Source organism: Dasypus novemcinctus, chromosome X (assembly GCF_030445035.2).
Source record: "Dasypus novemcinctus isolate mDasNov1 chromosome X, mDasNov1.1.hap2, whole genome shotgun sequence".
Lineage (NCBI taxonomy): Eukaryota > Metazoa > Chordata > Mammalia > Cingulata > Dasypodidae > Dasypus > Dasypus novemcinctus.
The window spans coordinates 161,468,616-161,496,018 of NC_080704.1; the positions used below are offsets into that span (position 1 = coordinate 161,468,616).

The following is a 27,403-nucleotide window of genomic DNA, read 5'->3' on the forward strand; positions in this document are numbered from 1 at the left end:
AAAAATATTTATTTTAAACTTTATTTTCAGCTTTATAAAAAATGGTATGAAGCTCAAAATAAGAAACCAAAATAATATATTATCTAGGCTTGCATACTTATTTGTTAAAAACCTTTTTAAAACAATGGAATGGTTATCACAAAAATAAGGTTAATGGTTACAGGTAGAAGAGAGACAGGTTGGGGGTGGGATAGGGAAGGAGCACATAGGTAGATAGAACTGTTTTGATAATGTTCTAGTTCTCAAGGTGGGTAGTAAGTTCACAGGTCTATACTTTATTATTATGCATATTACATATACTCTTCTATATTCACTGAATATTACATTTTTAAAATATAGTTTTTTGAAAGGGAAATGTTTGCCTAAAGCTATAGAGCAAGTTATTGGCATCAGTGTGACAGAGAAATTTCCCATCTATTAACGCAAAAACCATCCACAAAAGAGCAAGCAATCCAATTTAAAAATGGGCAAAAAAAAGACTTAGACATTTCTCCAAAGAGGAAACACAAATGGCCAAAAAGCACATGAAAAAATGTTCAATATCACTACCTATTAGGGAAATGCAAATCAAAACATACATGAGATATCATCTCAAACTGCATAGAATGGCCATTATTTTAAAAAAACAGAAAGCAGTAAGTGCTGGTTCCTTCACTGCTGGTGGGAGTGTAAAATGGTGCAGCCTCTGTGGAAGACAGTTTGGCAGTTCCTCTGGAAGCTAAATATAGAACTGCCATATGATCCAGCAATTCCTCTACTAGGAATATATCCAGAAGAACTGAAAACTGTGATACAAACAAACATCTGCACTGTTGTTCATAGCGGCATTATTCACAATTGCCAAAGGATTGAAAACCAATGGAAACCAATGAATGGAAAAAGAAAATGTGATATATACATACGACAGAATATTATGCTGCAAAAGAAGAACTGAAATTGAGACACATATGACAACATGGATGAATCTTGAAGACATTATGCACAGTGAAATAAGCCAGACACAAAAAGACAAATATTGCATGGTCTCATTAACATCAACTAAATGCAAAGAATAAACGAATGGAAGGCTGCAAAGGAGTACTGATGCTTAATGTATGTATAAGTTTTAATTAACTTGAATGTAAATATGTGGAAATGTATAGAGATGATGGTAACACATTAGAGTGAATAGCAGCTGGTTTATAAATGGGATTGTGGCTGAAAAGTAGTCTGGGATACAGATGTTAAATGAAAGAAAGCTAGAGAATAATCTAGGGACTGAATAACACTGTGAACCCAGAGGTGGATGAGAATTGTGATTGACAGTACAAATGCAAGAATGTCCTATGAACTAGAAAGGATGTACATCACTACTGCAGGGTGGTGGGAATGTGGAGAAGCATGGGAAAAATATAACTAATGTATTCTCGCATCAATGCCAAAAATGTACTGTTAATAATAGGAGAGTATGGAAAAAATATGCCAAATGTAAGCAATGGACCATCGTTGGTAGTAATAGTCTGATAATAATATCTCATAATCTGTAACAAATGTTCCACAACGGTGTGGTGTGGTGTGTTGGTGACGGGGTGTTGTATGGGAATTCTACATATGTACATGATAGTTTTTTAAATTCACAACTTGTATAATAAAAATTTATTTTTTCAAAAACTATTCACAATGCTACACATTAGGAACTCAAAAAACTTTTGGTGACTTAACATGAATGTCATGACTAATTAAAATCATTGATCCCAACAATTTTTATGAGAATATTTTAATTCCACAGCCTACATTTCAAACTAGGGATAAAGGCTGGAGACACACACACATACATACATATCCTACTGATACTTTCCATTAGGGCCTAGGGGCTAACCTAAGTTAACAAATGATGACTTTTAAAGTATACTTTATTTACTAAATTCCATTTCATGAAATTGCTCCCTTGCTATGACTATTATCCCCTGGTTGAGTCTTCTGCTGTAATAACAGTGCAATATCTGATCTTGCTTCATCAAACTTCTATTGATTCTCAAGTATATACATACGCATTTTCTACTTACTGCCCCCTGCTTCCCAGCAGCTGTCACTCAGCCAATCCACTGGGTGCCTCGCACTATCTACAACTATGCAACTAATTGTGTTCATAAATAGGGATGAGTAAGAGTGTCCTTGGGAAATAAAGGCAGGTGGCTACTGGCAAAGAAGGCAGTGTTGGTACTCCCCAAGATGCCTGCCCATCACATTCTAACATCAACACAAATGTGCTTCTCCATTAGTGCAGCTAGTCAACAGAGTAATATAATCAGAGTTGAGATTAATTAATTCTAGAGCACAGTACTAAAAAAGGTTAAGGGTCTACATTGGATCCCCAGTCATTTAGGTTCGTGTGAAACCAAAAAGCACAACCAAGATTAAACGCGCTTGGGCAGCACTTCCCAAAGCCTCTATCACTGTTCCCATTCAAGGTGTAGAAAGTGCAGTACAAACTCCTAACAATGGAAAGAGAAAGTGAAGTTTTGGGCAGAGTACAGTTGAACCGACAATCAAGAGATTAAGACTTGCAGAGAGGAGCTGTGAAGCCTACACAACATAGCCCAATACTATAAAGCTGGAAGACAGCTTAGGCATACACCACCTAGCAGCCAACAGATGAGGAAAGTGAGAACACAGGTAACAGCTGAGCCTGGGATGCCATATTTCTGAATTCCCATCCACTGAATAACCTTGGACAAGCCACCTATTTCCTCAGCTATAAAATGAAGAAGTTGTACTACAAAATGGTCTCTAAAGTCCTTTACCACTTCTATGACTCACTGAACCTTAGAGACCATCTAATAGTCCTACTCCTTCATTTTACATATGGAGGAGACTAGAAAACTATAGTTATTTACAGTAGGGTCTTCATTCCTGGTCTATCAACACTTAAGATATGTTTATTTGTCTTCACATAATCCTAGGACATAAGCAAATGTGGATAATGAACTAACATTTGTAAAACACTTAGAGTGTCTGGAACTTATCACTGCAGTGTTAACTGTTACTATAACAGTAAAAAGGGAAAGACAACTTACAACCAAAATAATTCCAAAAGCCTGCAACATATCAACGAAGCCATAGATCAGCAATTCAAGGCTCCAACCAGAATAATCATTTCTGCACAGTCTAAGAGAATGGAAATGCCTAAAGAGAGAGCAAAATGAAAAGATAAAAAGAAAACCCATTTTGATTTTTCATACATGTAAAATATTTCCATCACTATCATTTTCTGAATACCTGAGACTCACAAAAATAATAACAGTAAAAGTATCTGTATCTCAACTCAACAACAAAGACAAACCCAGATAAAAAATGGGCAAAGACATTTCTCCAAAGAAGATAAACAAAGTCAGTGAGCACATGAAAAGATGCTCAACATCGTAAGCTATTAGGGAAATGCAAATCAAAGCCACAGTAAGATACCACTTCATTTCCACTAGAATAACTATTACTTTTAAAAATAATATAGCAAGGATGTGGAGAAGAAATTGGAATCCTCATGCATTGCTGGTAGGAAAGTAAATGTAATTAATGCACTCAACTGTACACTTTAAAATGGTTTAAATGGCAGATTCTATGGTGAATATATGTGTGTGTGTAAACCACAATAAAAATAAATATGTACCTACACCTCAAAAACGTTCTTTTTAAAAATTAAAAATCAAGTATTTGCCAAACATCTACACACAAAAAAAAAAACTAATCAAAAAGACTACAAAATAGCTAAATATTTCAGTTAATCATTTGTTACTTATAATGGAGTAGTTTTAAAGTATATTAGTAAACTGCTGAAGAAAGTCAACGTCGTAAATGTGTACAATGACGGTGATGCTCTTAAAAATATGATGTTATTTATTAACTATTTCAGAGAAAGGTAAATATCTAAAAATACATTGAAAAAGCATTGTGTTATATGTATTACAAAATATGGCATGTAAGGCTAGAGGAAATGGTAAAGTCTGAGTTTCTTAAAAAATTGGTTTTTTAACCAAACACAGCAATAACAGCTAAAGAGTGGACAAGTTGATTTCTAAGTCAAGCTGTAAAGGTCTATGAGTATAAATGGGAAATAAGATTTGAAATACAGGCAGGCATCATATTTCTTCATTCGGCATTTACTATATACATACTATATGCCAGGCACTGCGGCATTAGAGAGACAGCTACGAGCAAAACCGTCATGGTTATTACCTTAATGAAGTCTACTACGTAGAGGGAAGCCACGTATTAATAAATTAGCAAAGAGATATAACACTCAAACCTAAAGTCAATTGTGTTAAGAGTATGAAGGAACATGTGATGGGGTAAACTGGCACTGCCTGAAGGAAGGACCAGGGACAGCTTCCTTGAGGAAGTAATGATTAAGCTGAGATCTGAGACGTGAGTAAGAGCCGAAGCAAATAACTACAGGAAGGAAGTGTAACAGGTAAGGGGGAAAGCATATACAAAGGTCCTGTGGCATGTGGCAGACAGTGCGCAAAAGATAAGAGTGAGAGCTGAAACTGGCCATATCTTTATAGAGAATAGAGTAGTGGGAAGTCACCCAGGCCTTCAAGACCTGCATTTGTAAACGATCCCTCTGGCTGCTGCAGATGGACCAGAGAGAACAGGAGTGGAGGAGGTTATCTATTGCAATGACCTAGCTAAATGACCATATAAGCCTTGACTTGGATAGTGGTAGTGGTGGGCATGAAGGGAAGCAGACGGATTTGAGAGCTCTTTCAGATATAGACCCTACTGGATTTGGTGATAGACTAGACATGGCAGATAAAGAGAAAGGGTGGATATTAAGGATGACTGTTTCTAGCTTGAGCTACTGGGTAGGTGATGCTGCCATTTAATGAGAGGGGGAGAATGAAGAAGTACAAATATGAAAGGAGAGGCTGATGACCTGGACTGGAATGGCAGTCATGATGATAAAGAAAACTGGCATCAACAGGGCTTGATGATGACCTGATCATGTGGGAATGAATGCGGCTCATGTTCCAATAAGTCAGCTAGGCATGTTCAGGTCTGAATGTCTATGAACAGCAATGCTATCCAGGGGCAGTGAAAGAGACGTGTCTGTTAATTCATGTGCTTCCCAACAAAGGCCTGATCCCCAACTTTTTAAATTAAGGACCACCAATACCCAAGACAATAAACTACCACACTGTCCCCATGTGCTAAAAGATTGTGAAAATGTGCACCCATCAGGTAAGCAGCACAACTAAGTAACTAGCCACGCAAAGTTATATGAAGCAGTGTCATGATATATTACCCCAAATGCTTATTTCATGCCTGTTCCTCCATCAAATCAGAAGATTGAGCACAACCATCATCGATCATGGATTGTAGAAAACAGCTTCCATAGGAAGATTCCTAAAGCTACTGCTATGCAGACCTAAAGCCACCTGATGACCATTTTTACCACCTCACCCTCCCGTTTCTAAACACTCAATTCCACGACTACAAACATAGGGCACTGGAGATCAAGGTGCTGGTCTTTCTGCTGCACTTAAGAGTTGGAAGTCAGCGGCAGTCCCCCAGGTGCAATGATAAGGACCAGGAAGGAATGAGGGTCCAACAGTGACCCCCTGATACTAATGACTATGCTTGTGAGCCTATACGCCTGAAATAAGAACAAGGCCTAGAGCAGCACTGTGCCTAGGAGTTTCCTCCTGACAGCCTTCATGTTACTCAAATGTGGCCAGTCTCGAAGCCAAACTCAGCATGTAAATGCAATGCATTCCCCCCAGCATGGGACATGACACCCGGGGATGAGCCTCCCTGGCACCAAGGGATCACTACCAAGTACCAGCTGATGATGCAACTAAAAAATGACCTTGAATTAAAGGTTCAATGCGGACCAGCAGAATATCCCTGTCTACATATAATAACAGGAGTTTAAAATGCTGTTTGACCTAATGTAAGGGGGATATGGAAAGGAGAAATGAGTTTATATGGCTATGAGTCTCTAAAAAAAGAGTCTGGAGGTTGTCAGAAGGATTGCCCTTATGCACACCTGAGCAGAGTCTCAGAGACAGATAAAGTAGATACAACCCCAGGTATTGGTTCTTTTGAGGGCTAAAGAGACCCACGGGTTCTATGGTCATGGCAGATGGGGTTCACTGCCATGGCAGATGGCCCTTCTTTGGAGCTGGTGTTTCTGCGTGATGGAACTGGACTCAGATGGGATCTCTTTTCACAAGACTTTCATGCTACTTTACTGGAATTGTAGTTGGTGCTGGGGTTTAAGATATATCTAGGGGATTTGAATCTCTGGACTGACAATATGATAGCCAGGCCCTGAGCCTCAACAGACTTCAACTCCTACACTCTGATTTATTGGACTTACCCCACTCAGCTAAGATGGAGTTGAAGAGTGTCAGCCACCACACCATGGAGCCTAGAGTTCCTACAACTGAAAGCAGGAGGATTGCATCCAGTATCCATGTGGAATCTAAGCCCCCTCTTGACACAGATGTGCAATGGACACAACCAAGCCAAGGTCCACAGAGAAAATGTGGCATTGGTGTGGGAAAAGTGGCCATGGTGGCTGCTGGGTGTGGGGAATGGGAGGAAGAGATGAGATGTGGAGACGTTTTCGGGACTTGGAGTTGTCCTGAGTGGTGCTTCAGGGACAATTACCGGACATTGTAGATCCTCCCAGGGCCCACTGGATGGAACGTGGGAGAGTATGGGCTATGATGTGGACCACTGACCATGAGGTGCAGCAATGCCCAGAGATGTACTTACCAAATGCAACAGATGTGTCATGATGATGGGAGAGAGTGTTGCTGTGGGGGGAGTGGTGGGGTGGGGGCGGTGGGGTTGAATGGGACCTCATATTTTTTTAATGTAATATTTTTTTAAAATGAATAATAAAAAATCTAGCAAGGAGATGTGTACATTCAGGTGGAATGAGGACCAGGTAGAACGGGACAACCTGGGCAACAAGATTTATGGGTATGTTTTCTCAACAATATAACAGAACATTGAAATTTTGTACTTTGAATTATAATCGTAGCTTTTGATCCATTGTGTTACACAGGTTGAGGTAATGAGAATAGTTAGCTAGGATAGTTGCTGGTTCTCATGATTGCTTGGGGTATATAAAGAAGCCCCTGAGATTAATAAACTTGTCTGATGAGCTTGAGGCTTCAATGCTCTCAGATCCCCTGAAAAAAAAAAAAGAGTTGGAAGTGATGCCCTCTACTTTGGCTGGTCTTCCTGTTCTAAGCAGTAACCTTGCCCCATTGCCCTGATAAATGTCTCCTCCTGTAATATAGGACCACTCCTAAAATCCCACAAACTTCAAAACTTTGGGTCCCCTGAGGCCCAGTCCACAAGCTATTCTCTCTTAACGAAGCTCTTCCCTGGCTACTGCAGCTAGAGTGAGGTCCAGTGTTCATTTGTAAAGGCTTGCTGCCCTACTGTTTGTGCCCCTCAAAGGGATGGCACTGATGTTCTAACTTCTTGGTAAGGGGGTTGGTCCTGTGTATGTTTGTCCTCGGTCTCCTCTAACCAGACTGCAAGCTTCTGGAGAGCAGCACGTGTGCCTTACATATCTCCACAGCACATGAGTGTTCAAAGAATGCTTGTGATTCATACGAATGTTTTCAGGAAAGACACCAAAGTAAACTGTGTACTATGCTACAGATCCCTTCTTAATCCATATTACCACAAACTACATTAATTGTGAGGCAGAAAGAACATCCCCACTGCTTACACAACAGGTGTAGCTTACATAATCTGCTCTACCCAGCTGTTACTTATTTGTGACATTTCCCCTCTGGCTTCTGTGCCCTGTCGAGCTGTAGGATTACTGCATCTTCCAGTATGGTTTATTTATTCCTAGCCCAAATCATAAAAGAATTGCTAATTTTCAAATACAATAGCAACAAAAAAAATGCTGAAATTTAAGGATAACCAGAGAGATATCCCTGGGTTTTCCCATGACTATAAAACTCAAAAAAAACTATACTGGAATAAAACAATATTTGTAAATATCGCCTTAAGAGTCATTTCTTAGCCCCTAGGATCTTACTTTTTTTCTCTCTTGGTGGTTCTTCCTATATATTCTTCCTAGACAAAATACTCTTCAGGCTGCCGGCTATTTGAAATTGTGTTACCCAAAAGGGTTTTTATCCCGGGTGCCTATGAGCTCATAGCTAGCCAAGTAGAGAATGGGGTCAGGTTAATGATGCAAATGAGTGCTGGGAATATGGGTAGATGGAACAAGGAGGGGTGGGGGCAGAACAAGGGCCAAAAGGCCAAAAGTCAGGAAAAATGAAAATCCACGAACTTGGTGATGCTCCAGAGAGGAAACCAGCAAGTGTTGACGCTAAACTGGCAGAAACATCAATACTTCCTGGCTCCCCCACCGGGTGCATCAATTTACCACCGGCAGGCTGCTCTTCTGCTGCAAGTGACAAATAGCGAATGCTTTCAACAGTATGAAAAGGAATGAGCCATAATCCAGAAGCATGGCTGTGTGCAGCAATGGAAGGAAGCTGTGATTGCTGGGGGTCTCAGCTCTGCTGCTGATTAGCTTAATGGCCTGTGGCCAGTCATTTCCCTTCATTGAAAAGTGCCACTATTCCATAACATTGGTGTGCAAAAGATTGCACCTAGCAGGTCGACTGCTTGCCTTAGAGAGAGGTCTGCTTGCAAAACTGGCCTTTGGCTGGTGTCTGGGAATTTGGACTTGGGGAGGGTTCCCACCACCCTGAGTGTCTCTCTGTACCTAAACTGTACAAATATGGTTCATGCTGAATACTTGCTTTCCTTCTGGGAGTTTGGAATTTTGGTACGTGCCAGGTAGAGGGTATCTATATGACCAGCTCCCACTAAAAAGACTGGACACTGAGTCAGTCTCCAATGCGCTTCCCTGGTAGACAAAATCTCACTCATGCTGCCAAAATTCATTGTTGGAATTAGGCACATCCTGTGTGACTCCAATGGGAGAGGACTCCTGGAAGCTTCTGCCTGGTTTCCTCTCGACTTTGCCCCATGTACCTTTTCCCTTTGCTGATTTTGCGTTGCATCTTTTCATTGTAATAAATCATAGCCATGAGTATGACTATATGCTAAGTCCTGTAAGGCCTACTAAATCACCGAACCTGGGGATGGTATCAAACACTGTCCCAACAACTCTGTGAAGGAGTTATGGTTAGTCCCGTTTTATAAATGAAGAAACTGACGTTCAGAGAGGTGAACAGTGTGTGCCAGAAAATATTTCATTGCTTATTGTAAGATATAAGGCTGTTCTCGAATTGTAGCAAGCCTAAGAACCACCTGGAGTGCTTGTCAAAATTGCAAGTTTCCTGGGACCTATTGTCCTGAGCCTGGATTCGGTAGGTTTGAAGCCTAACAACATGTATTTATATATAAGCATCCCAAATGATTATTTTATGCATCTAATCCAAGGACCACATTTTTTATTGTGAAATATATCCCAAAATTTGCCCTTTCAACCATTTCTAAATGTACAATTCAGTGGCACTAATACCATTTACAATGATGTGCTACCATCACCACCAACCATCACCAAAACTTTTACATCACCCCAAACAGAAACTCTGTACACATCAGGCAGGAACTCCCCATTCTCCCTTCTCCCAGCCCGTGGAATCTTCTAATCTATTTTCTGTCTCTATGAATTTGCTTATTCTGGATATTTCACGTAAGTGGAATCCTACAATGTTTGTCCTTCGTGACTGGCTTATCTCACTCAACATGATGTCCTCAAGGTGCATCCATTTTGTCTCATGTATCAGAACTTCATTCCTTTTATGGCTGAATAAGATTCCACTGTATGGATATACCACATTTTATTTACCAATTTATCAGCTGATGGACACCTGGGTTGCTTTCATCTTTTGGCAATTGTGAGTAAAGCTGATATGAACATCCATATGCAAATATCTGTTCGAGTCCTTGCTTTCAATTCTTTCAGGTATATCCTTAGAAGAGGAATTGCCAGCTCATATGGTAATTCTATGTTTAACTTTTTGAGGAACCACCAAACTGTTTTCCACAGCAGCTGCAACATTTTACTTTCTAACCAGCAAAGCATGAGGGTTCCAAAGACCACATTTTGAGAAACACTTTGACATATATAAACTACAGCCTTCGGTATCCAATTTCCTGGAGCCCGGGAGCAAATGGCAGAATGAGGACTTATGCCAACCCTTCTAGCAAGGTTAAGGCTCATTTCACAACACAACTCCTTTCCAAATCTCTCAAACTCTGCCATTCCCCTGGTTTGCTCTGCCTTCTCTCTGCCGGTTCCCACCCAGGTGATTGCAACTGCAATTGTAAACAGAAGAAATTTTCTTGCATTCCATGCACAAAATACTAAGTGGCTTCCTTACTGAGATATCCTGGATCCAAATTAATGAACATTACCACGGGAAGTCAAATGACATACAGCCCTTGGAGAGTTACGACTGCAGGTTTGGTTTTCAAAATAGATTTTATGTGTTGGTGGCAACAGAAAATATTAAGCTTATGAATAGCATTTGTTGAGGGCAGTATGTTATAGTTTTCTTTAACTGGCCCAAGAAAAGGGGCAGGCCACAGATTAACTTCCTGGTAAATAGGGAAAACAGCCTGAAGTGAATGCTAAATTTCTCCGATTATTTTTAAGTGATCATGAAAGTATTCCTCCTCATTTAGAATTAGAATAGTAAAGTACTTTGTCCACTGAAAGGAAGTTATTTTCAGTGCTATGCACTTACTAGTAGCCCAGTTTGAAGAGCAACTTTGTGGTGGCTGCTTGTTCAACTCATCATTGTTCCCCTATCATGGACCGAGACCGTGTTGTCAATTCAGTTCAAAACAATGTAGCAAGGTATTATTGAACACCTTAGTTGAAAGAGCATTTTCAAGGACACTGTTGTGATTTGAACAAGAATACTTAGGTGGAGAGGAATGGACTGGGAAAACACAGCCACCTTAATACTTTAAGACAACATAAAACAGACAAGCTTAAAAAATAGGTAACTGCTTGAACAGGCTAGGCCTTACCAATCCTTCTATATGTTATTAAATACAGGGCAAGAAACTGATGACAGTGTATACTGTAATAATAACAGATTAGCCTCCTAAATCTGGATATCCACAGCCCACATCATCTACACATCACAGAGAATCAAGAAGTCAGCCAAACCAGCCAGCCAGCCATACCCCGCAGCAAGTGAGGGGCTGTCTGCCAACACGCTGGCATAGAGTACCCCATGCCCACATCTGCAGTGCTGAGCACTCATTCATCACTTACGCTGCAGCAGTATTAACATATGCTGCAGTTGCTAATGTTTGTTTTCCAGTCACCACTGATCTACCCTTATGCCAGGCCAAGAAGGTGAGTGTTACAAGAAGGGAAATAAACTCATGGGGGTATCTTCTGATTGGGTAGAGGGAGAGTACCCCCTTCCACCCAATCAGAAAATACCCCCAATCTCAAGAAAATACCACCCAATCAGAAAATCTCCCCAATCTCAAGAATTCCAGAGGTTAAAAAATATTAATCTGCATAAAGCACTACAGATGGACAGGTAACTCCACCATCTCAAAAACCCTCAATTTTTTTTTCAATTTTGTATCCTATGCATTTGCCTTCTTGGAGAGAACTGATGAACCATATCAATAAACAGTCAGCCTTGATGATTTTTCCTATCACTCAACAAACTAGTATTTTAATGCATTCAGTGGGTTGCTTGCACATCATGGAGACACCGGGAAGTTAGCTACGGTTCTCCCAGGCGCCACTAGCCAGCTTCTACCTCCCAGAACCCAATGCCCCATTGGTGGTGAACTGGCAGCTTAAGTTAGGAAACAAATTCATTTAAGCAGCTGCATCCATTTGAAAATGATCCGCTTCACCTGCCCAAATCTCACCTCTGCTAAAACTCCATTAGAAGGATTGAAGAGTACCTGATGTGTAGGCCCTCAATATTACCCACTAGAGCAGGGGTTCTTAACCTTTTTTGTTCCATGGACCCCTTTGCCAATCAGGTGAAAACCACAGACCCCTTCTCAGAATGCAGTGGCAGATAGTTTTATGACACTCAACATCAGAGGTCAGAGAACATAAAGATAGTAAGTTGACTTTTTGCAATTCAAGCTCACGGACCCCCTGATATCTTTTCCTAGTTAAGAAGCTCTGCACAAGTCGGTTGCATTAATGGCAACAATCATAAAGGAAGGAGCAAACAGTAAACCCCTAATCAAGGTACTTAGGACATTGAGAATTTTTTGTTGTTTAATCAGAAAAGGGCAGAACAGAAAAAAAGATAAAACCTGTTTTCACTTGTGTAAAGATTTCTTTTACCTTACAGTGGTTCATCCCTAAATAGGTTTCCCACCTTGCCCAGGGTCAGCCTAGCATCTAGTTACAAAGGAGCAGTTTGCTACGTATAAAAGGTCAGGCAGCTAAGATGTCAAATGCAACAAACTCCTTTTTATCTGAAATCCAAAGAACCAGAAAACAACTGAGAGTCTACCCTCTTATTTTTGGTAGAAAGACAAATGATAAGTATTTAACAGTAACACTCATCAAGAGCCAGTTTCAGGGTATATCACAAAGGCGTAACAGACAGTGCAGTCACCGAGCCCTCTCTCTCTAGTTGGGTGGGGAATGACAACTAAAAGCCCCTGAAAGACAGGACCTCTCTGGCTTGCTCACCAATGTGTCCCCAGGGCCTAGCACAGAACCTGGTACATAGTTAACTATTTGCTGAGTGAGTGATATAATGGCCTGCAAGACCACAGAATGCTTTCTTAGTCACCTAAGAAAGATGATACTATGGTGGGTACAGCTTCAGCATTGGATGTAGTTTTTTGTTTGTTTTTAGAGGTACCTGGGCAGGGGATCGAACCTGGGACCTCATATGTAGGAAGCTGGCACTCAACACCTGAGCAACATCTGAGCCACATCGGGCTCCCCTGAATTGATTTCTTCTTTTGTTTGTTGTTTGCTTCTTTTCTTTCCTTTGTTTGTTGTTTTTTGTTTATAGGAGGTACCGGGAACCAAACCTGGGAACTACCATGTGGGCAGCAGGGGCTCAACCACTTGAGCCACATCCACTCCCCTGGATGTACTTATTCTAATTCTTAGAAACCTGGTAACCAATTAACTAGAGCTCCTCATTCTTCACTCATTCTGGATAAGGAGTTGACCATAAATGTCACTATCATAAGTAAAAATGATTACTTGCATACAACATATAAAAGCTATTCATTCAACAAATATTTGTGAACACCTACTATATATGCCAGTCAGTTTTAGGAAAGGAGTAAAGCATACACTGTGAACTGTCCCTGCCCCCAGCTGTTGTCACAGTCTAGGGTAGCCTTTCTCACTGGGGTTCCCCAACACCAGATGCAAAGGAGAGAAGTTAATTAATTCAATAGATGCCTTAGGGAACTAGGACTTAAGGGAGACACCCAAGTTAAAAGGCAATCACAATACAAGATGATGAAAGTTGCATGCAGGTAGGGTCAAGTTCAACAGTTAAACCTAAACTGTAGGTTTATGTTTAGGAACTACCTGGAAGGAGCCATGATTGCACAGACCCTTTGTAAGACTTGTGTAAATGCTGAAATATTGCAATACACATGTGAAGATATATTTCTAAACGTGATTTTAAACACTCATCAATATTTTCCACACTCAGCAATGTCAGGGCAAAATGTCTGGAAAAGACAGAAAAAAAAAAAGTTTAATTACCCTGATAATTCATGGAGGAAACCAAAAAACTTCTTGTTCAAAAAAACAAAACAAAACAATACCTGAAATACTCTGTTAGTTGCCTCCATATTCGGCTTCACTAGACTGGCCTTGCCTAAGACACAAAGTAAAAAATTGGCTCTCTCATTCATTTCATAGGTCTTACTTTGATTTTCTTTCTACTTTATGCAGTCCTGGGCCTCACTGACTGACAGGACATTTTCTGGGTGATATCATTGCTATATGCTGCATGCCTTATGGAACCAGAGCAATTTGAGCACTCCTACAATTAGAAATTTGAATTTACTGGTGAGTCTCCAGTATTTCACACTCACAATTTCATCTTTCTTGTTATCAATGGCCTAGAAATTCATACCTGTTAAATATCACTCTCTGACATGCTAAATTGACAACATCTACCTGGCCAAGCCCCCAAATCTACTTTACGGTGAAATGTCTAATTTTGAATCTATAGCATGAATTAATTTTACAATTAATTTACAAAAAAGAGGGGGAAATTCTTGTTGGTTAGATTCTAGCAAATATTTAAATCCATGTGAAAGCACCACATATTAGTAAACACTAATAACTTTATTAGGAGTAAAAGGCTTGCCAACAAAAATCCATGACCCTAAGTCTCAACTAGTCCAGACTTCCAATTAAACAGGTCCTTGAAGGAAATAAATTGTATAATTCTAGCTACTGTTATTTATTTGTATTTATGGAAACTGGAGATGTTATCTGGGAACAGGTCATGCTTTTATTACACTCAATCGATACACCCAACTATTCAATCTTTTAAGATACCCTTTGATTCCTACATACTAAAATCCTGCACCAAATTCAACCAATTTCTTTCTACCTCAAAACCATCAAAAGGAAAGTCATAAATTATCAGAAAGAAAAGAACACAATTAATGGCAAAGACGTCAAGGCCATGTCTTTAAAAAACAAATGAATGACTGTTTCTTTTAGTTTGAAGGTGGAGAACCTGGGAAAATAAATGGTATTTTTTAAATGATTCAGTAAGCACAACTGAGCCACAGAAGATGATGCTATTCCTAAGATATACTGACTTCCTGCATCGGCTTTAAAATTCTCAATGATCAACAGCTACAATCAACACCACCGTAATTTACTTCACATTCAAAGCCAATTTTGGACATGTATAGGTACACACACACTTATTTTGAAAGGAATTAATAGCCCCATCTCTAAAATATCAAAGCAGTGAAGACATTACACAACTTGGACTGCTCTTGTTTAAGTCTCAAAGTGCAATCTAAATCTTTAATTTCACAAGATTCAGCCTTCCAGTGATTTAAATGGGAATGGCCCTCAAAGAATCTCTCTACAAGGCAAAAGAGGAGGACGTGTAACTTAATGATGTAAGGGAGATAAAATCTGCCCCTCAGAAATTCAGAAGCAATGAGTATTCCATACTTAGCATGTTTCATGTTCAGTCCAAAGGTTTGCAGAGTAATTCCTTGCCCTTAGCTTAGGGCTCAGATACAATTCCTAAGAATCTTCCAGCTCCTGCACTGGTACAAATTCCGGAGACTTACCATAATCATGGTTGCGCAGGAAAATGTGAGCACTCAGGCTTTCCAGCTGAAACAATGAGGTCAAAGCTCATTGCAGGGTGAGCTTAAGTGATTCTCTGCAGAGATCTTGGTTGGGGATGCAAGGTACTAGCCTCAAACCTGCAGGCTGGCACTTCAACTGCTGAAAATTCTACTGCATGCGCTGGTTTCCTGGGCCAGCACTGCTTAATTACTAGACTTTCACACAGTGCAGACCACTCTGAGCAAAAGGGGAAGCAAAGGGGAACTTAAGACCAATGCTTGGGTTGTTCCGGTTCAAACATTTGAACCCCTTTTTTTTTTTTTTTAAAGGGAGGGGTGGGCATCAGCATCTCAATTTCAAGATAATGAATTTATTCTGATCCGGAGTCCAGTCATTTTCCATCTAAGCATATCACCTGGAAAGATTATCCTATCCCCAAATATTGCAAATAGCTCTCCTTGTCACCTTTCCCTTTTTGTCACCCCAAACAACACTCCAGGATCACAAGAATCGATGTGAAATAGAATGATGAAGTACAATGCTCTAACATTCTCAGGGCTAAATGTGAGAAACCAATTTTAGTCACTTGTTTTGGCAAAGCATGCTGTACAAGCCATTTCCCCAGGATTTCAAATTCTTGAGCTGTGCAACCTCCACTGCTCTGTGCTACAGGTAAGAATCTGCTCCAATTTCATATTATATGTTTCTGGGTGATGTAGCCATTTAGCACAACATTAACACAGTACTATTCTGATGATGATAATATCCCAAAAAGGGATCCTCAAGCATTTCTTCCCGCCGTGGTACAATTTTCAAAGTTTCAAATGCAGAACAAATGAGAGCAAATTCAACCGGCATAGGAAAATATGTTAGTCAATGTTTGAATTGGGCATCAGGGAATGAAAAGAACCAATCGACAAGTTCTCAAACATATATTTGTAAGGGGCTCGTGGGGGAGGGCAGGAACCCCCACAGGACCCGACCATTTCTCTTAACTACCGAAATATATCAAAATGCGCAGACGAGCCCCTTCTTTCACATCATCGGCAGAAATAAAACCCCATTCCCGCCACCTCATCTTACAATGAAGGAAGTTGCTACAAAAAGCCACACAGAAGTTAAAAGGCCCCTGTCTTTGCTCCCTTCTTAAGGTGCCATTCTAGGAGTAAACAGGTTACTCAAAAAACTCAGCTCCCCAAAATCGCTTTTCCCCAGACCGAACTCCCACGGAAATTAAATTGCCTATCCTGGGGGTTTGGGAAGCGGAAAAGGGGGCCGGAGGTGTCCAGCCGCAGTCTGCCTTCTCCCTCTGGTTCTGGGGTGTTCGGTCCTCAACGAGACTTGAGAGCCGGAGCCCGCCAGCACCCGAGGGGGCGATGCAGCCTCCCGGCGCCTCCACCTCCACGCAGCCCACCCCGACAACCGCCCTCGCTCTGATAACACCCTCAAGGTGAGCTGCTTACCCGGGGTCCCCCAAAGTTTGCCCGGTCTCCCGCCAGCAGCGGCCCGAGTGATCGAGCCCCAAGCGGGTCTCAGTCCTTCTTGGGGGGGCCACAGTGACAGCTCTAGGTTTACCTGCATGTACTCGTGGCGGAGAAGACAAAAGAGAGCAAGCTTCCTGATAATAAAACGCCATTTTCGGCTAATTGTCAAGCTGGGGGCGGGGGGGGGGGGGGGTGGTGGTTCTGGGTCGGGCCCCCCACCAGTCCCCCCACACCTCTGTCCCACGTCGTTGGCAGCCCCGGAAAGCTTGGGGGGCCGGGAGTGCCCCGGGAGCCCCCCCTGCCTCCCCACCCTTGGGTTCCCTGGGCAACGCGTTTCGGCCACAATGAAGATGGGGTCTCGGGGTGCAGCGGCACCGTCGCCCCTGAGATGCCACGGGCATCTCAAAAGATTGTTCCCGGGGCCCCCGCGAAGGGGCCGACGAGCACGGAGTCGGGGCACGCGGGGAGCCGCAGCGAGTGTACTTACAAAACGGTTCAAGCTCCGGCGGAACATCGCGTCGAGGGCGGCCGGCCGCCGGCCTGGGCTCGACCGGGCTGTCCGGGAAGGCGCGGTCCACACAGCACACTGCGGCGCGGGGCGCCCGCCGCGCGAGGCCAGCGGCCCGCGCCCCCGCCCCCGGCCGCCCCGCCCCGCCCCGCGCCGCCCGCGGTCCGCCCGTCCCGGGGGCGGCGGCCCCAGCCCCGCCGGCCGGCCGCTCCCGCCGCAGCCCGCCAAGCAGGCGAGCGGGACGCGCGGGGGAGGGCGCGCGGGGGGGCGCCCCAATCTCTCCGCCCGGGCCGGGCTCGCCCCCCCTCCACCCCGCGGTCTGGCCCCTGCCCCCGCGCGGAGCTCCCCACTCGGCGGGCGGCCGCCCCACTCGGGCCCCGGGGACCCTCCCGAGGCGCCCGAGCCTCACCGAGCCTCAGCTGCCCACCCCGCCAGCCGGGCCCCAACTCGCCCGCGGCGCCCCGCAACCGGGCTGGGGAACCGCGGCGCAACCCGCCCGCCAGTCCCGGCGGGGAGGAACCGGGCTCGGAGCCCCAGCGGGGACCGACAGGGCTCCGTGGGGACGCGGGCGGGGCTATGAGGGGGGCTTAGTTATGAAAGCCGCCGCCTTCTCATCTTGACAGGCGGGGGTCCCCGCGCCGCCCCCGCTTCGCCCCCGCCCCACCTCCGCCGCTCTCCCTCCTCTGGGTTTCCTCGCCTCCTGCCTCCCCACCTAAGCCCTCTTACTTCCACTTTCTCTAGGAGGTTGTAAAGTCAGGCTTTGTGTCGTTGCTGCGGCACAGCGGGGCGGGATTTCCCCGCCACCCCCCCTCCCCGGGCCCCGCCCGCGCCGCGCCCAGGGCACCCTGGGAATTGTAGTCCGGCCGGCCGCGCGCGCCACCGCGTTCTGCGGGCTCGGAGCTCCCCCGCTCGCCCGGGCCGGGTGGACCCGCGGGGGTGAAGGAGGAAGCGGCGCCTCCGCGCGGGTGGCGAGGCAAGGCCGGGTGCGTGGGGCGGGTTCCCCGAGGTAGAGGCGGATGAGACAGAAAAAGTAGGCAGAGCCCCCCGAGGGCCGGGAGCCCTCTCTGGGACGCGAACATTGTCGCGCCCGGGGCAACCTTTTACCCGCTCGGCCCCCGGCTTAGAGCCTGGATTCTACCAAACTTTGAAAAGGCGACCGGAAAGCTGAGTCTAGAACTACCCGGAGACTGGGCGTCCCAACCCCCGCCTCAACCGCACCGGGTTTGTACCGCCCTCTACGGCAGGTCCCGAGCGTGTCGGAGAAGAACTTTCGGGTTCTTGTGTAAAAAGTACGGAAGAAAGAAGTAAAGGGAGCGCGGAGCCATTTACACGCGCCTCCAGCCGCGTGCCACTTGCCCTGGCCAGCCTAGAGCCCAGGGCAGGGCCCAGCCCCGCCGGGGCCTCCCGTAAGGGCATAAAGGACCACACGCAGTTCTCTGCCTCCCGGGGGATTCAGATCACCTCTTTGTATCAAGCACAGTGCTAGGGGTGGGACACAAACGATTCTTTTTTTTTTTAATTTTTATTTTTTTTTATGGAGCAAACAAAAAATATGGAACACTTCACGAATTTGCATGTCATCCTTGCGCAGGGGCCATGCTAACCTTCTCTGTATCGTTCCAATTTTAGTATATGTGCTGCCAAAGCGAGCACAAACGATTCATTTTAAAGACCTACCCAGCAGGGCAGTCGCAATCTACTTGGGATACAGACGAGCAAAAAAAAAAACACGACACGTGGGAATCTGGTGGCTGCTGGAGTAGAGGTTCATAGTGCCTAGGGAAATACAGGAGGGCGATATTGCATCTGAAAATAGGGGGGAGGCGGGGAGAGGGGTCTGGGACGCTTTCCTGAAAATGCTAGAGACTAATCTGGGCCTTCAAATGTGGGACGGCTTTAGAGGTGCCAACAGAGAATCCAGTGGGCAAAGTCCGGGCAGTGGGCGGGGGAGGGAGGGTCGGTGAGAAACCGCGGAGCAAACTTAGAAGAACCTGTTCATTGTGGTGGCAGACGCACAGGACGTGGGGACAGGGGTCGCCCGAGTGAAAGTTGAGACCTAAGAAGATCTTAAGTGACAAGCTAGGAGGTTTGAACTTGATTCTGTGAGCGAACAACGAGGAGCCCATCCCAATACAGTGCCAATGCAGGAGACCAAAGATTTGTTCCCAAACTCCTAACTGCCAAGACCAACCTCAATTGTATGGTGTGTGAATAAAACTGCTTTAATTTTTTTAAAAAAAAGCACACAGTTTTCCAGTTCTTCCCCTATTATAATTCCTCCTGTTTGCTCACACTTGAGACTACATTCAATGATTTTTTTTAAATTGGAGAAGTTGTAGGTTTACAGAAAAATCATGCAGAAAATAGAGTTCCCAAATACCCCCCTATTATTAACATCTTGGATAAGTATGTATGTTACAATTGATGAAAGAATAATTGTACTATTAACTATAGTCCATGGTTTAGATTAGGGTTCAGTGTTGTCCAGTCCCATGGTGTTTTTTTTGGAAAATTCTAGTAACATCTATATAACCTAAAATGTCCCCATTTAGCCACATTCATATATATAATCCAATGCTGTGAAATATGTTCACAATGCTGTGCTACCATAATGCTCTTTAAGATTTTTGTTCTTAAGCAGATATTGGTATATTTTATTTTATTAACAAAATGGGTCTAAGGGGAGCAGATGTGGCTTAAGCAGTTGAGTGCCTGCTTCACATATGGGAGGTGGCTCATAAAAACTAAAAAACAGGCAAACAAAAGAAAAAACTAACTCAAGGGTGCTGATGTGGCTCTGTGGTTGAGCACCAGCCTCCCACTTACCAGGTCTGGAGTTCAATCCCTGGCCTCAGTACCTCAAAAAAAGAGAGGGAAAGGGGAGCCTAAGATTTTGCTCTCTACTATTTCAAAGACTTTTTTTTCAAATAGAGAAATGTTATTTTCTCACTTCATTTTCACTAAACCCAGCAACTGCTGTCATTTCCTTCACTAAGTATTTGTTGAGCACATACTACGTGACCTGCAGTTCTAGATACTGGAATTTGGGGGTGGTACAGGTTATTATCATTCGTTCTAGGCATGTCTTGAATCCTTATCAATAAAACAGTGTATCATAGGTAATAAAAAGCTAATTTAGGCATTTGGGCTTACTAGTGAAAAAAAAAGCATCTTTCCATATTCTATTTTACTGAACAAATGGAAAATACACGTAGCTTATATAGTCAAACAGATCAACTTTTTAAAAAGGGGAGGGAGGAGGAGGCCTGGACATTTTTTGCAGTATTCTCTCACACTTCCGTGTTGCGTGACTACAGTTGAAAAAGCAGGGAGTTTAGGATTCCCAAAGATATAGCAGTATTGTTGATCACATTTTTGTTATTGTAATTCCACTCTCTCTGTCCTCTTAATTTATTTCAGCACAACACCAATACTCAAGGGTCCAAACTGATTTGCATGACTATGAAAACGCAATGCAATGCAATTCTAAAATATGCTCAGTAAAGCAGGAAAACAAGGCAAGGTGATATTTTTCCCCCACATCCAAACCCAAAATGAAGTTAAAGGTACTCTCACACACACCCTTTCACTTCACTTTTCTTTGTGAGGGTTTTTTTTAAGACAAGAAGAGATTATTTTGGTTCTTTTCGGTGCCTCTTCACAGTTTCCAAAGAAAGCCCAGGTGTTGTAGAAAGCTGTTGTCGATGACGACGACAAGCAGACCATCAGCGGACATGTTCATTCAGCCGACTCCATCAACAGAACTGCAAAAGCTAACTTCCTCTTGCCTCAACTCTCAGAACCCACAATGCCTAACACCAGCTCTTCTGATCTGTCAGCTGACTGCCGCAGAAGCCCCAGTGTTCTGCATGTAGGACTTCAGAGGAAGAGGCCTGAGCCTTATTTCCAGATTGACTAGAAATCATGCTTGTTGGCCGGGGGTGGAGGGCGGGGTGGGGGGGTGGGATATGCTCCAGTTCTTCCTTGACCTTTTCAATTCTGCTGCACCATTTCAGTGCAAGCTGCTCTGAAGCCGTTCTCTATTCCCCTTAGCCTCCTTGCCCATTCCCACTTTATACCCTCCACTCCCCCCCAGAAATCTCAACTCTGCAAATGAGCAGAACAGCCACTAGTTGTGCAGTACACCCTGGGAAGGCCCGGGGGCAGTCTGCTCTAGGAATCAGTCCAATGGCCAGTAATTCAGCAGGAGGGGAACCGCAAGGGAGAGTCACTTCTACCACCTGATACTAACAACAACAACAACAACAAAAAACAACTTAAGCTGTTATAGTAGCATCTAAATCACTCTGTCATCAGCAAGCTAAACAAATTCAACTGTCTGCCCAGCTTTCAAACAGACCCCTCAGGATTGCTTTCAGCCCATTTGAAATTCCTTTCCCGTTTTCAAGATTGCTCTTAAAATTTATTTAGGACCAAGTTCGCCCAGATCCTTCTATTGGCCCTTTCCATTCTCTGCATACTGCAACCATAGCAATCTTTGGAAGATACAAATCAGATCAAATCACTCCCCTGCTTAAGAATTTTCCATTGCTTCCCATTGCTCTTAGGATGGAGTCCAAAATTCTGCATTCTCTGCCTTCGGCCTTCCTCTCTAGCCTCCCATGGGCTCCTCTCCCAGTCATCCACCTGGCTCCATCCCACTGGCCACTTTTCATCCCTTGAATTCCCAAAGCCCCTTCTCTAGGAGCAGCTTTTGCACTGCAACCATCTCTGCTGGGATGTTTCCACCGGCTTTTGCTATTCATCCTTCAGGTCTCAGCTTAAATGGCACTTCTTCAGATGAGAGCAGGACTCCCTGGTATTGTGCTCCAAAAAGCCCATATTAATTACATCCCAGGGTACTGACAAACGAGGGTAGTAATCATGGAGAATGACAGAAGTCCAAGGGGACTGAGGACGATTTCATATTGCTTTGCTTTTCAAAAAAGAGAAGCAGTTGTATTCTAGTCATCACGATGTCAAACACAGGCCAGATTTTAAAACCATCAGGGGAGCATCTTTTTTTAAAAAAATCATTTACTATTTAATCAAAACGGAAGAGAACAGGCAATCACCAGGAACCACAGGGGTTCACTGAGATGCAGTTTGGCCTTCCCAATTCAAAATAAATTATTGCCAATTCAGAGTTCTACATCCCACCAAACTATGTTGATAGGACAGATGGAGAAGAGGGTCTAAAAGAATATGGCATAAGAAGATAATTTTTATCTCCAATAGTCAGATGTATCAGTATAAGCATAACATTTAAAAATAAGGAGGTAAATGCCAGAAGAAACAACTAAAATAATTAAAAGTCCTTTCTTCTGGGCGTATAGATTGGGAGTAGTGAAAAATGGGAAAAGAGACTTCAATTTTGTCTTTACAAGCCTTATAATACTATTTAACTTTTTACCTATGGCCATGCATTATTTTCATAAAAATAAAAGTTAACTTGAACATGCAAATAGCGTTTGGATGGAAAGGAAGTATGAGAGCATTCTAGCCAAGGAAAATAGCAAAGACGTAGAAGTGAAATTGTTTCCCATAAATAGTAAGTAGTAAGTAGACCTGCCTAGCAGAGCAATGGGTCCATGTGGGAAGGACATGAATGTTTCACCTCCATTCTCAGGAAGCTACTGAAACATGTGCTCCATCACACTGAGAAGTAAACCAAGAAAGAGGAAGATGAAGGATTCAGAAAACAGGGGATAAACATAAAAGAGAAGTGAAGAGAATTCAAAAGATGGTAATGACTGGAAACCCAAAGTAGACAGCCATGCAGCTCACCTAGAAAAAGCAGCCAGTCCAGGGAGGAGCAGAAATATGGAAGGATCCAGAAAGGATGTCTCTAGAGAGAAAAGAAAAATTTAACTGACAGATAGCCTGAACTGTTTGACCATACAGAGGATAGTATTCAGAAAGGCTTTACAGTTCTCTGGGAGAATCAGTGAGCAATTAGCCATGGATACATAGAAAATGAAGAAGCTAACAGAAAACAAACAACAACAACAACAACAAAAAAAACCAAGGCAGTTTTTAACTTCAAGAAATATAGAAAGTTGGACAAGAAAGGAAATTAATAATAAAATACGACTTGACTCTGCAGTAAAAGACATGTGCATAGCCATAACAATGAAAACACTGACTTACTGATTTACTGAAATAAATCTCTTTAGGAAGATGAAGGGAGAACAAGTTGGAGAGGACGATGTTGGAAGGGGTCTGTCTTAATCTTCCATAATAAGAAGGCAATGAGTACTTTCTAGATTTGATCACGAAATATCATTATAAGTACATTATATAGAAACATGTAAGTAAATACCAGAAGAAACAGTTAAAATCATTGCAAGTGGTGGCTCTAGTAGCATAGATCAGAAGTTGGGAAAGATGGAATAGGGGTCGGCTCTTTTTCTTTATGAGTCTTTTAAATCTAACTTAAACTATGAATATGCATTACTCTCTAAGAAATAGAAATGAATAAAAAAGAAAGAATAATTAGTATTTGAATGGGTGGAAAGGAAGGAGAGTGTTCCGGTCAAGAAAAACAGTGAAGACATGGAAGTAGAAAGCAGACCTCCCTGGAAGACAATGGGATCACATTGGGGAGAAGTGAAAGACAATTTCAATGACTAGCATTTATTGAGTTCTTGCTCAGTGTCAGGCATGAGCAAAACACCTTACATACATGATCTCATTTATTCTCACTATGAGATAAATACTACTTATTTTCTGCATTTTATAGATGAGGAAACCAAGAGGTTATGTAATATGCCCAAAGTTACAGCTAGGAAGTAATGGAGCAAAGATTCAAACAGGTCCGTTCAACTCTACATCCATACTCTTAACTAATACATTTTGAAGGCATGTATGATGGACAAAATTTGATCATTGATTTAATGTTTGGGACAGAGGAGAGAGGTGAACCCAAAATGACTCTAAGGAATGAAGCGTGGGTAAATGAGAGAATGATGTTCATTCGTTTATTCATTTCAGCAGGTATTTATTGAAGAGGGACTACACTACCAGGCAGTGTGATGGAGCTATAGCAATGAATATGATATGACCCCTGCCTCGCATTGAACTTGCCTTCTGTCATGTGCAGGAAAATCATTCGGTGGAAATGTCAGTGAGGAAAAAGTATGAGTTTGGTTTTAACTATGTTGAAATAACATTAGGATGTTCAAATAGAAATGTCCAGCAGGCATGGAAAATGTGCTATTAGAGCTTGCTGTGAGATGCTCTAAACCTCAAAAATCTATTCCTGGTCAAGGGAAATCAGAACTGAGAAAAGCTATTTCGTTTAATGCTTAGGAAATCTTGCAGGAGCTTTTAAGAGCACAGTTTCAAGGGTAGTTGGGCTGGAAGCCACATTGCTGGAGTTTATAGGTGCAAGCCATTCATTTGCAAAGCTTGAGGATGGAAGAAGGAAAAGAGGTTGAACAAAAGCTAGAAGAACTTCAGGATCCAGCAAGTGTTTTTCCAAAATAATGAGACCTATACAGGTTTCTAAGGGGTGGGGGTAGGGGGGCTTCTGTAAAAAGGGGAAGCTAAAGATTCTAAAAAGGAAAGATCATTGAGGAAGCTTTGTGTGAAACAAGGCAGGAGGAGATGGACCCAGGTTTGGGAAAGGAGGGGAGACCCTTCTTCCCATGAAAAAGCAAAGAAAGGGAGAGAGTGAATCAAATATGCTGGGGTGAAAAGGATTTACCAGAGTTAGCTGAGTATTTTAAGAATGAGCAATTGGAGTAGGGGACAGAGCTTTGTTGGGAATACAAGAATAGAGCTTGAGGTTCAGACCTGAAAATTAACAAACCTTTTGCCTATTCCACAGCACTTTTTCAAATACTTTCTACTGTTTAAAAGAATAGCAGATTGCACCATCCTCTAGTCTTCTTGATTGATTAATTCAAATTTTATTTCACTCAGTCCAACATTTAGGTACTAAGACTCAGGCAGGATGCCATAAAAATCCATTAAATATGGCTCTCTTCCCAGCAGTCATAGAGATGCTAACTCCCCTTAACGATCAAATCCAACCTTGAATTAATTAATATCTCTGTTGGTGTCTGTTTTATTTTTAAGTCATATAGTTCATACTGGCTCTCTTTCTAGCATTTGTAAGTCCATTTGGCACCCTTCAGCAAGTATTTAGTCTGCCCTACTTGGAAAAAAATAACGTATTTGCCATTTTGGTTTCCCTTATTTCTTGTCATAGGATATGACTGTATAATACACTGACACACCCAAAACAGAGAACAACCACCAGAGTTGCTTGAGAGCAAGGACCAGGCCTTATTTCTCTCTTTTCCCTGATTCCCAAGGAAGAGCCAGGCATGTTGTTGGAGCTCAAGAAATGCTGAGAAATGAGTGAATGACTATCTATGTACCGTTAAGGGGAGAGATGTCAATTCTCGCTATGAACAATTCCCCTCCAACCAATCTCTAACCCTATTTTTCCCAAGGGAAAATGAGAGGCTTAGGTGATAGATTAGTTCTGGTGGGAATTTTGTGAATTTTAGCTGCCGTTTGTGGGCAGACATAATTTCAGGTTTTCAAATACCAATCTTTAGGTTGCTATTAGAAACATGCTAAGTCCCTGGCCAACCGATGTAAATCCAAGTAGATCCGTACCACACATCTTCTCTCCTTCTAGGCACAATAGGCAACCAGATGTGCTCCTCCAAGTTCTCTCCACTGGGAAGAAGTCTTCTTCCTAGGGTCTTTCACTTTCAGATGGTGCCAGCTTAACCAGTCCCCCTTATGTCTTTTTATCTTCGTTTGGTCATAACCAACTCACCATGAGGCCACAGGAATGGTTCAAGGAAGGGGTAGTGCAGAGACTTAAATCTTTGATCTGGTCATATGCCAGTTGAACTCTGAATCTCAACAGAGTTGCAACACCTACTCTCCAGCTCATCAGACTCACCTAGGACAACTAACAAAAGGATGATGATGGACAACACCCGTACCAAAAAACAGAGTATCTTCAACTGCAAGCAAGACAGTTTCATCCATCTTCCCCATGGCATCTAAGCCCCCTCTCACTAGGAAGCAGAGTGGGCATCACCATCTCAAAATCCTCAAGATAGAAGAATGAGCAAACATAAGGGGGAAATGCAACTATGGACTAAAGTAGAATTATTATTCTAGTAATGGAAGAACTTGTAATATTGATATAAAGGCAGTGGTCACCAGAGGTTCTGAGGAGAGGGAGAGAGAAGATAGAGGTGTAACATGGGGCATTTTGAGGACATTGCAATTGCCCTGTATGATTTTGCAATGATGGATATAGGCCATTATACATTTTGTCAAAACCTATAAAATTGTGTGGTGCAAAGTGTAACCCATAATGTAAATTATAGACCATGGTTAGTAGCAATGCTTCAATATGCATTCATCAATTGTAACAAATGTACCACAGTCATGAAAGATGATGTTGATGGGGAAAAATGTGAGAGGGGGAGGGGTGGGGTATATGGGAATCCCCTATATTTTCAATGTAACTTTTCTGTAATCTAAAGCTTCTTTAAAAAGTAAAGGTTTTTTTTTTCAAAGGGAGGGGCAGGGGTATGGCAGGATGAGCAGGAAGCTGAGCCATGTGCTCGTGAAACTAACTTAGCCTTCTGAGCCTGTTCAACCCAACCCCATATATACATCTTCCCTGCGATGAAGGAGAACTTTATGGCCAGGCAGATCAGAGAGCACAGTTCGCAATGGGCAGCCTGTGTCTTATCCTCACCTGGCCAGGTACTCAGTGTCCACCAGAATGCAGCAGCAAAATAGGAGTTTCCTCAAAAGGAGAGCTCCCGGCAAAAAAGGAAATCATTAAATTGGTACATTTTATGTTATATACATGTTACCACCATTTAAAAAAAAAAAAAAGAGGAAATCGTGGCGAGCATGACAGCCATTCTAGGAGGTGCCTATTAGACCTTCTCGAACTCCCATCCCCCTCTCTTTGGCTCTGCTTTTTTTTTTTTTTTCCTAGCCACTGGAAGTGCACAGGACCCTTTGGCCATCCTCCCTCGTGGATGGAATGATGAGATCTGATAAACCTCTCAGTCTACAAATTTTAGTGATTTCTAAAAGTGTTTGGGGGAAGTGGCTTTG

General features: G+C 42.9%; 1 protein-coding gene and 1 non-coding gene across 3 annotated transcripts in view; both read right to left on the minus strand.

Moving 5' to 3' along the window:
- Positions 1 to 17,418, minus strand: part of ATP11C (ATPase phospholipid transporting 11C) — a 211,215-nt gene extending 193,797 nt beyond the window's left edge. The window contains exon 1 of one of the 2 annotated variants that reach the window (XM_058291552.1): positions 17,273 to 17,418. In XM_058291552.1, the coding sequence (XP_058147535.1) occupies positions 17,273 to 17,299 (27 nt within the window). In that variant the 5' untranslated portion in view covers positions 17,300 to 17,418. The remainder of the gene's footprint in view (positions 1 to 17,272) is intronic. The other variant, XM_058291550.2, reaches the window with a different exon arrangement.
- A 1,421-nt stretch (positions 17,419 to 18,839) lies between these two features.
- LOC111759618 (U6 spliceosomal RNA) lies at positions 18,840 to 18,946 on the minus strand. Its single transcript, XR_002793543.1, has one exon. It is a non-coding gene; the product is annotated as a U6 spliceosomal RNA (small nuclear RNA).
- Between the last annotated feature and the right edge of the window lie 8,457 nt (positions 18,947 to 27,403).